The sequence below is a fragment of the Salvia splendens genome, chromosome 3 (assembly GCF_004379255.2).
Source record: "Salvia splendens isolate huo1 chromosome 3, SspV2, whole genome shotgun sequence".
NCBI lineage: Eukaryota > Viridiplantae > Streptophyta > Magnoliopsida > Lamiales > Lamiaceae > Salvia > Salvia splendens.
Window position 1 is genome coordinate 22,744,324 of NC_056034.1, and position 10,757 is coordinate 22,755,080.

At 35.4% G+C, this 10,757-nt stretch overlaps 1 protein-coding gene across 1 annotated transcript; it reads left to right on the forward strand.

The window, feature by feature from the left end:
- Positions 1–2,982: 2,982 nt before the first annotated feature.
- LOC121795494 (enolase) lies at positions 2,983–6,982 on the forward strand. Its single transcript, XM_042194036.1, has 17 exons — positions 2,983–3,139; positions 3,312–3,375; positions 3,822–3,886; positions 3,979–4,026; positions 4,119–4,205; positions 4,292–4,372; positions 4,593–4,694; positions 4,782–4,862; positions 5,180–5,254; positions 5,333–5,395; positions 5,500–5,577; positions 5,703–5,897; positions 6,004–6,054; positions 6,156–6,244; positions 6,330–6,381; positions 6,471–6,527; positions 6,635–6,982. The coding sequence occupies exons 1-17, from the start codon at positions 3,074–3,076 to the stop codon at positions 6,713–6,715; spliced, it is 1,335 nt and encodes a 444-aa protein (XP_042049970.1). The 5' UTR covers positions 2,983–3,073; the 3' UTR covers positions 6,716–6,982.
- The last annotated feature ends 3,775 nt before the right edge of the window (positions 6,983–10,757 follow it).

The window sequence follows — 10,757 nt, forward strand, 5'->3', positions numbered from 1 at the left end:
ACGTGTTACAAAAGGCACACACCTTTTGATAAATCAAAGTAGTGAATAATCAATATTGTATGCTCAAAGTAATATCAACAATTATTAAGAAATAACAATCACTGAAGCCTCATCTTTCAGTAAATAACCAAGAAAGAGATATTTCATTGAAGATTCGTTGAACGCTATATACTGCACCAGTGTCGTTTATTTTCTTAGTACGGATATTTACGGACTGACACTGCAACCTTTCGTGATAGACAGTCAAAACATATTTAAGAATAAGAATTAGACATATTTCTTTCTTATACATTTAAAAGTAAGTAACACTTTCGTGATAGACAGTCAAAACATATTTAAGAATAAGAATTAGACATATTTCTTTCTTATACATTTAAAAGTAAGTAACACGTATAAGAAAAACACATTGTAACAAAATATTGTTTCTCATTAATTGGTAATAATTGATAAAGAGTTTTTACATGTGTAATCACTTGAAAGATGTTTTAAAACATACTAAAACTCTACCATACTAATTAACACATAATGCTCTCTTTATTTTAACTATTTATTACTATTACTCTCGTTTTGCTTTAACTATTTATTACTTCTACTATTTTTTAATAAAGGAGTGCAAAAAATAAGTGAGAAATGTGAAACGGAGAGAGAGTACATAATTATATAATCAAAGCAGCGAGCCATACAAATGACGACATGGGTTTGGGAAACCTATTTTTTTTTATTGTTTATCTTCCGATAAATGGAATTGTTCTTTTCTTACATGCAATATGGAGTAGTAATTTTCATCAGCTTCTAAAATATTAATTTATGTACTCTTTATCCATAGAAAATAGTAGTAGTATTGTTTTTTTCAATTTTAGTCCAACTAATAAAATTAGTTTCTATCGACATATAGTAAAAGGTTTTCTGTAACAAAGTAAAATTTATTTTGTATTAACCATACTTCAACCACTTTCTCTCTATTATTGTATTGTTTTATCAATTTTGAGCTTTGCCACATTTTGGTATAATTTGGACTTTTTTAGCCCATGCGCATGCTACTGAATTATTCGCTCTTAAATTATCATCTAAACTATTCTGAGATTGATATTTGACATGAACTATTAGTTATATACGAGCGTGAAGATTACAAGGTTTATGCATTTCGCTTTTGGATGATCTAATAATCTTGGTTACTGTTTTCTTTTTGTCACAGGATAACATGTATTTTTACTTTATCATGTGTTATAAAATATGAGAATCTTTAAATAGGACATTCGCTAAATCGTACTATCAGTAAAGCACAATTTACAATATATAATTAGCACTAATATTTCGCCCAAAAAATCATTCATGGCGGTAATGGATTGCTGAATATTTAAGCAATGCGAATTTTATCTTTTATCTTTTGTATTCATTTGTGTGTTTAACTAACTGTCTGTGAATATTTACAGTAAATATTACCCTATTGGAATATGCTTTTTTGTGTTCTAAATTAATAGCATATGATTTATGTAGGAATATGCTCCAGAACCTTTTTTTATGACTTTAGGCTATTCAATTTTGAATTGGCTGCTACATGTTTCAAAGGAGTATTTCGTATCGAGAAAGTTACCAGTCACGACAGTTTTTTTTTTTGGCACGTTTTTTTATTTATGATGAAGATTTTTCCATGAGTGTCTGATTTTCCACACATTTGTTACAAGTGTTTTAAGCACATATTTTTGTTTTAAATTTCAAATCAGCAAAGTAATTAGTATTAGTATCACATAAAATGAGGCCAATGTGATTCAAATTTAGAGATTAAACACACCAAATTTGGTTGTCTGACCTTTTAAGTCAATGTAATAATGTGTCTTCTTCTATATAGTACTTACTACTAGTAGAGAAAACGAAAACAAAATTAGTAAATAGTCAGTAGAAAATATCACAACTATGAAATAAATAAATATTACTAGTATCCAGACTTTTTTCTAGTTCAATCACTTTTACAAAATATATTGCCGCTAATTGCAATTGTATTTGGTTTAAATGATATAACAAAAAAGGGGGAAATAAATAATTTAGTGGATTCCTTAAAAAGTCCTGCTGTACTCTAACGTTGTTTACTTGTTTTATCTTACTGCCAAAACAACATTTTTTACTACCTTGTCCGAAAGAATTCTTAGTATTTGATTAATACTGTAAAAATTAGCCTCCAAATAAAGAAGGCGTTCCCATTAACTATTTTATACCAATGAGTTTATAATAGGAAAATTGCCAAAATAATTAAATTTAGTCAAATTTTAATATGTCACACATTCATTAAAATCAATCGAAAATTTTTAAAAGTTTTACTTTGTTCTCAATTATCCAATAACAAAAAAAAATTAATGAAATTGTACATGACATGAAAGACCAAAACAATGTGTCGATATCATTATCGATGAGTTAAACAATCCTCTATCATCCATACATAAAAAATGGGATCTCGTTTGGTTGAAAAACAGTAACAATATATTTGATTGAATTTTCTCATCATAGAATAATTGAAATTAAATTTAAACTTTATGATTTTTACAATTTGTCCTTCCTAATACTTGAAAAACTTAATTACCTTTTAATTTTAATCTAGTACACTAATTTTTTTAGTGGAAATCATTTCTCAATACTTGATACTTCATTCGTACCAGTTCAAATGATTGACTTATTTTCGACACGTATCTTAGAAAAAAAATAATAAGATAGAGAATAATATAGAAAAAGTTATGTTATAAACTTATAATCATATTTTTTCTCTTAATTTACTTTCTCTTTATTTTAATTATTTATTATGAAACAACCAAATTAATTACGTGAGAAGGGATATAGAAGGAATACAGAATAAAGACATTTTGCAGTTTTCGAAAAAGTTGATTAGTCTGTGTATTTTTGTGTTGGCTTGCTGCCCAATTAAAACCTTAATCTCCACTCATCTAATCAACGGCTCTCATTTGCTTCAACCTCTATAAATCACGCCCAATTTCTACCTTTGAAAAAGCATCACTGTCTCTGTCTCTACTCACTCGCTCGCTCAAAATCCCCCTCTCTTACTCTAGATCTAATTTAACTTGAAATGGCGACTATCACAAGCATCAAGGCCCGTCAGATCTTCGACAGCCGTGGCAATCCCACAGTCGAGGTGCGTTCATTACTATCTCCTGCTTATTTTTCTTACGGATCTATATTTGATCGTTTAGATTTCGAATTACCAACGGTTGGCGATTGGTTTAATCGACATAGGCTTTAATGTTGTCATGCATCAGTTGTTTTTGTTTGTTATGATAATGCTTGGTTGTTTAAACTAACTGTAGGTTGATGTGCATATTTCCAATGGAGTTTTTGCTAGAGCTGCCGTTCCTAGTGGTGCATCCACTGGTAATATCTGAATTCTTTCGCTAATTTCATTTATTTTTCCTCAAAACATTGATTTATGAAACTGTTTTGCTATATAAACTTGATTTGGATTATCTGTTTTTGTTACATGATAAATCATAGTTAGTGCTGCGGCTATTGTCTGATAATATAAGTCTGTTAGACCATCTCTATCTCCAATGGTACATTAAAACCTAAAATGGGATAGGTAATAAGGTCCAATAGTTCTCCCAAATCAATCCTATTTTTGGTTTTTGAGTAAAAAATACCTTTAGGTTTACACTAAACCAAAACAATTTTTTTTTTAAATTTTGAGTAAAAAAGCCATAATATAGAGAATATTTTTTTAAGTTTTAGTTTAGTGTAAACAGTTGGAGTAAAATCATATTTGATGTGACATTTACTCTCCTTTGCTTGGATTGGCTTTAATATGTTTAATCTTATCTCAGGAATTTATGAGGCTCTTGAACTGAGGGATGGAGGATCCGACTACCTTGGCAAGGGTGTCTCAAAGGTCAGTGTTCGCTGTGTGTATGATAGATGTGTTTTACATGAGAAATCTGATTGCAATTTGGCTTTTTTAATACTTCTTTTGTGTTTTGATAGGCTGTAAACAATGTCAACAGTATCATTGCACCAGCGCTTGTTGGGAAGGTTTGTTTTCCTTGATTCATTACAGGAAAAAACTTTCTCGTGAATTTAGTGGCATTACTGAACTGATTGTGATTCCTTTCTTCTATTTTCAGGACCCAACTGATCAGACTGCCATTGATAATTTCATGGTTCACCAACTTGATGGAACCCAGAATGAGTGGGGCTGGTGCAAGCAAAAGGTATCTTAGTTATCCATTTATTTATTGGTGTTTTTTGTCGTTCTTTTGAATAATATATTAATTGAGAGAGAACTATTTTTCCGAAGCTTGGAGCAAATGCTATTCTTGCTGTGTCCCTCGCTGTCTGCAAAGCTGGAGCAGCTGTCCTCAATATCCCTCTTTACAAGGTATGTGGGATACCAACTCTCGTTATGTTGATATTTGAATCATTCTTTTTTGGATTGAATTGTCTTTTCCACTCTATGTTTCTATCTGCTGCATCTTTGAATGGTTTGACTTCTCAACATTAGTAATTTACCAATTTGTTTGTTGCTGAATATTATTTCTAGTATTATTATGTTGTCTATTTGATGAAATAGCTGGTATGATTACTCTTTCTGCAATCAGCACATTGCCAACCTAGCTGGTAACAAGAACATGGTTCTCCCTGTGCCTGCTTTCAATGTCATCAATGGTGGATCACACGCTGGCAACAAACTTGCCATGCAGGTATGTCTATGATGCAAGTTTGTTTGAATGGTCTTACTGCTGAAATGAAATTCTGTCTCAATCGAAGTAAACTTTTTTTACCTGCAGGAGTTCATGATTCTTCCTATTGGAGCTTCTTCCTTCAAGGAGGCCATGAAGATGGGTGTGGAAGTCTACCACCATTTGAAGGCAAGTTATATCTCTTGGTCCTTTGTAAACTGCCTGTGCAACCAGTGCAACCCTGCTGATCAATTTCTGGAGCTATTTCTAGTTTTAAAGTTTAATGGCTCTCTGTCTCTGACTGCCTTGTTAGGAAGATCTAGTATAGCAATTACAGTTTTGCTCTACCTTGCATGTAGGTGTTCTGAGTCCCCCGTGTGTCTAAAATGAAGTTGTTAGTTTTTGAAACTTCATATTCTCGTTGAATTTCGAATTGTTGTTCCCACAATTCAAAATGTCATCAACCTGTTCTGGTTTATAATATCTGATCTGAATATTAATTTCAGGCTGTTATTAAGAAGAAATATGGACAGGATGCCACTAATGTTGGTGATGAGGGTGGTTTTGCTCCCAACATTCAGGTATCATATACTTTGGGTAGCAGTTTTTGTCCTTGTGTGATGGAATAGTTTCATTTCCAACATTACTGCTCTTTACAGGAGAACAAGGAGGGTCTTGAACTGCTAAAGACAGCTATTGCCAAAGCAGGTTATACTGATCAAGTGAGTTCTTATTTCTGCATTTCCCACTCGCTTACTGTGTTTCTTCTTTTAGAGGCATTTACCTGCTAAATAGTACTGAGGTTGCAAATGTTGCTTCTTCCTAGGTTGTTATTGGAATGGATGTTGCTGCATCTGAGTTTTATGGGGAAGACAAAACTTACGACCTGAACTTCAAGGAAGAGGCAAGTTATATAGCTGATCTATGTCACGGAATTGGACTACATGTGTTCACTGTCTTGCGTGAGACGTGTTTCCCCCATGTGTCTGTAGCTTTTCGTTTCTCACATCCATGGTTTTGTCCCTGCAGAACAATAATGGGAAAGATAAGATATCCGGTGACCAACTCAAGGATCTCTACAAGTCATTTGTGGCCGAGTACCCTATTGTGTCTATTGAAGATCCTTTTGACCAGGATGACTGGGAGCATTATGGAAAAATGACTGCTGAGTGTGGAACTCAAGTGCAGATTGTGGGAGACGATCTCCTTGTCACCAACCCCAAGGTGATTGGCAATCTGATTGGTTCAAGGAGCATTTTGCTGCTGGTTCAAGGAGTTCATAGAAATTTGAATTTCAAATTCTTACTTTGTGGGTTATTAACATCTGCAGAGAGTTGAGAAGGCAATCAAGGAGAAGAGTTGTAATGCCCTTCTTCTGAAGGTATGGCTACTTTTTCTGCAATCGTCCAATCAACATCACTCTTAATGATCCTTTTTTTCCTTTATAATAGTAGCAAATTTTTCATCCTGTTTGATTGACAGGTTAACCAAATTGGATCTGTGACTGAGAGTATTGAAGCTGTAAAAATGTCGAAGCAAGCTGGATGGGGAGTGATGGCCAGCCACCGCAGGTATGATATATTGGGCCATTCTGTGTATTGTGGTCAAAATCTTATTAAACCTCGTAGATACTGAAAATTTTCATTCTCAATGCAGTGGGGAAACCGAAGACACTTTCATTGCTGATCTATCAGTTGGATTGTCAACGGTAATACTCGTTTTAAACTTTGTACAGCTGTATCGACCTCCACTCTAATATACACGTGCTGAAATCTATTACCTCGCTTCTTCTGTCAGGGCCAAATTAAGACTGGAGCTCCTTGCAGATCGGAACGCCTTGCAAAATACAACCAGGCAAGTATCGCATTATTCTTGACCTTGAATTTCTTACTTGTATGTCTTGCTTGCTTTTTTTAGTTTTCTTATCCGGTCAAATAAACAAATTGTTATCTTGTGTGCAGCTGCTGAGGATTGAGGAGGAGCTTGGTTCAGAAGCAGTGTACGCAGGAGCCAGCTTCCGCACTCCTGTTGCTCCCTATTAGACACTTATGGTTCGATGGAGTGGAAGATCGACTACGACAATGTTTTTGGGATATTTAAGACGTTTGAATAATCGAAATCTTTGGTTTTAGACCTTTAGTGAGTCTTGAACTTGAAACCTTTCACAGGCTGAGGTTGAGCATGTATAATCTCATTTGAAATTCTGTTCAGGAATGCAAATGTTTTTAATCTTGCAAGCTAAACTTCCATTGTTCCTGGGTTTGTTTATTGGCTGTTGGTGTGCTAATGAAGATTGAGAATGTTTTTCCTTTTGAGTGTGAACTTGATTTGTGTGCATTGATGGCGTATCTTGCGTTTTCCTTTGTTTACCGGAGTTGTTGATAATCGAGCAACGGGAAGACATTGTGGCGTGAGCGATCCCATTAGCTGCGAGTAGATGTGGTTGCTCTAATAAACGCTGAAGAACTTTTAACAATTTTGGCTGTTAATAACACGCCATTAATTTACATTTCAGTGATTTTTGAATCACAAGATTATAATGGAATCATGGATAAATGGTAACTTCCTATGTGGGTAAACGAAAAATGGGAAGATGGAATAAGGCCATCCACGATCATATACTTTTGAGAGCCGTTTTTAGTCACAATCCAGTTTTTGTCTCTGCAACATCACTATGTCCTAGTATTTCAATCTCGAAATACAGACAATACTCATATCCAGCTACTATTTATTTCACTAATTTTATCATTTCTAATTATATTTTTATAATCTAATGCTAATAAATTTGCAACTAAATTGGAAATAACATATCAATTTGATTGAAAAACACTAGTACTCCACTTGTTTAAAACTGATACATCAAACTTTAATTGTTATGCATCCAATTTTATTCAATCAGTTCTTGTTGGAGTTGGATGTAAGTTCGTTCCTCGCCCGCATTGAAGCCCGTTAATGCAAGTAATCACAGTATTGGGGCGGTGCACCGTGAGACGGATCATAGCGAGCTACTCCCAATGTAGAATTACTTTCATTGTCGCCCCAATCAGATGCACTTTCCACTTCGTCCTTGATTATCATATTATGCATGATGATACATGATGACATCATGACATGCACCTTATATGTGCCGAACATTTCAATATTATCCAACATGATTGGAGCACATAAACGCTCTTTCCGTGCAGAATCCTACTTTTGAGCATATAAGAGCATCTCCAATGGCGGACGTCCGATCGGACGTCGTGACGGGCGACCGGGACGTCCGCCATTGTGGCGTTTAGGGTCGGATACGGACGTCCCGTGAGGACGTCAGGTGTCCTCGGACGTCCCTGCGACGGGCGGGCGGACGTCCGCCACTGTGGCAAGGGTCGGACGTCCCGCTCGGATGTCCGGATTTTTTTTTTTAAACTCTATATATACGGCTCGTTGAATTTCATTTCATTTGCACCACTTGTTGTTAACAAGTTTCTCTCTTGTTTTACTACAAATTTCATTTCTACTTTTAATGGAGAACGATAGGAACTCCCCGGCCACGAGCGGGGATGTTGGATTATGTATTTTTCTTTTTTTGAATGACTATGTATTTTGCTTTTTTTCTAACTATGTTTTTTTTATATGTTTTATGAATATGTATTTTTGCCCGTATTTTGCTTTCCCATATTCCGTGTCAAAATTATATTTCCGTTTTTACGTAATTAAATTATTGTGATTTTTTTAATTGCGGGATGTCCTAGTGGGAAGGGCGATGGGAAGGGCGGATTGTGCAGGGGTTGTCCTAGTGACGTGGCAGTGGGATGGGAAGTCCTAGTGACGTGGCAGGAGGTGTTTTTGGGATGTTCTAGTGGGATGTCCGCCCACTGGAGATGCTCTAAGGCCTTCTTCTTATCAGTCGGACAAGTAATCGCCATCACGAACACCAACCACTTTGGGGAGATGCCATCTACCAAGTAGTACATACTCCCTCCATCCCTGAAAAGTATGAACATTTTATTCGGCATAGGTTTTAATGCATAATTGGTAAAGTATGAGAGAGATAGAGAAAAAAGGTTATTAAAGTATTGTTAGTGGATAATGGGTCTCACCTCTTTAAAGATAAATTTTTTTCCAAAATTAGAATGTTCATACTTTTCAGGGACGGAGGAAGTATATAATGTCTTAAAAGCTAAATAATGTAAAAGATACTCCCTCCGACCCATTAATTGTCCACTTTGGTTCCGGCACGGGTTTTAAGAAATGTAATGGAAAGTGGGTTGAAAAAGTTAGTGGAGTATGAGTCCCATTTTTATATATTAGTTTTATAATAAAATGTGAGTAGAATGAGTTAGTGGAATGTGGAGTCTACTTACAATTTATGGTAAAAAGTGAAAGTAGACAATTAATGGGGGACGGACGAAAATGACAAAAGTGGACAATTAATAGGGGACGGATGGAGTAGTAATTTAATTGTTTTTAAGGAAATATGACTATGTTAATTAAATTATATTACATGTAAAACTAAATTATGTAAAAGATACTACATCCGTCCCATAAAAATATGGGCATTTGAAATGACACGACAATTAATGCACAATTTCGTAAAGTAAGATAGATGAGGAGAAGGGTAATTAAAGTAGTGTTAGTGGATAATGAGACTCACGTTATTATTACTATTTAATGAGTTATGATGGTGAGCCATAGTAGTATAAGTTTTAAATAAATTGATGTATTTGGATAATGAGTTAGAGATAACTTTCTATATATGGAAATGCTCATATTTTTATACAACAGATGGAAATGAAGTCAAAATACTAACACGGGATGAGGCTTCTATATGGAAATTATGTCTTGCGCTGTGCGACTAAGGAATTGAAACCTCTGTCACCCCAATATCATTGATACACTCCAGCCTCGCATCTTCTGCGCGCATCTCGACATCATCATGTCATTAGCGCTGTTATTTTTTGGTTTGTGATAAGGCTAATTTTATGCATTGGTTAGGGGCTTAATTTCATGCATTTACGGGGTCTAACGCATCTTTTTAAGCCAGGTGTGTAGTGGATATAGCCAAGCCAAGGAAGAAATGAAGACAATTGCCTGGCGAAGGAAATGTGGCGATAAAGTGAGCAGTTTGAAGAAAAATGACCAGACGGAGGAGATCGTTAAGCTGAAGGGCATAATAGAGATTTCCTGCGAAGGCTTCTAGAAGATCACCTCCGCATCTATATAAGGGAGAGAGCATGCAATTCAAAGAGGAGGACTTTTTGGAGATCTTCTTTTCATTTTTCTTTTTGGCTCTCAGCTCACACACACTCCTACACACTTGGGTTTCGAAATTTGCAAGGGGGTTCGGGTTTACTTTGAGTTGGTAGTTGCGTAACACCGTCCTCATGTAGGGCGAAGAAACAATCTACTGTTTTAATTTCTTTTGTTGCTGCGAATTTCACCGAGCTTCGCTGTTCGAAGCTCGGCTGTGTTGACTGCCGAATTATCGTTGAATCGTTCTATGAATTTCCTATTTTCTGTTATGACAAAGTTGATTTCAAGTATGGATGACGTTTGTTTCTGAGTTTATAGTTATTTGCTTGAATGGATGCTTTTCGCACTTGATTTGTTGAGTTGGGACAGAATCGTGGTTGGATTGTCGTTGATCGGAGCAGATCTGTTGAATCGGAGTTTATGGAGTTGCTTTTGGTTGTAGCTGGGTTCGGATTGCTTGGATCCGGAGTGGGTTAAGCGTCGGACGTGTGGATCTGAAGTAGAGTTGGTTGATTGTGCATGAATTTGATGTTTCATTTCTGTGTTTTGTTTACTTCGTCTAGTAGAAGTAGATCTGTTGGTTTCCGATTAATCGTCAGTTTCCGACGTCCGAATCTGTATGTTCTGTTTGAATCTGGATTATTACTCTGTTTTCTCCATGTTCGCGTTTAAATCCGGTAACGAGATGCAGGTTGTTGTTAGTTAAATTCATAGTTTGTTATTTGTAGCTTTTTATCTGTACTTTGCTATTTTTTGGAAGATGGTCCACACTGCATGTTTACTTTCTGTCTAGCTAATTTAGGTAGTCGTTTACTAGGTCAAGGAATTTTGTTTGAGGCATTGAAGTTA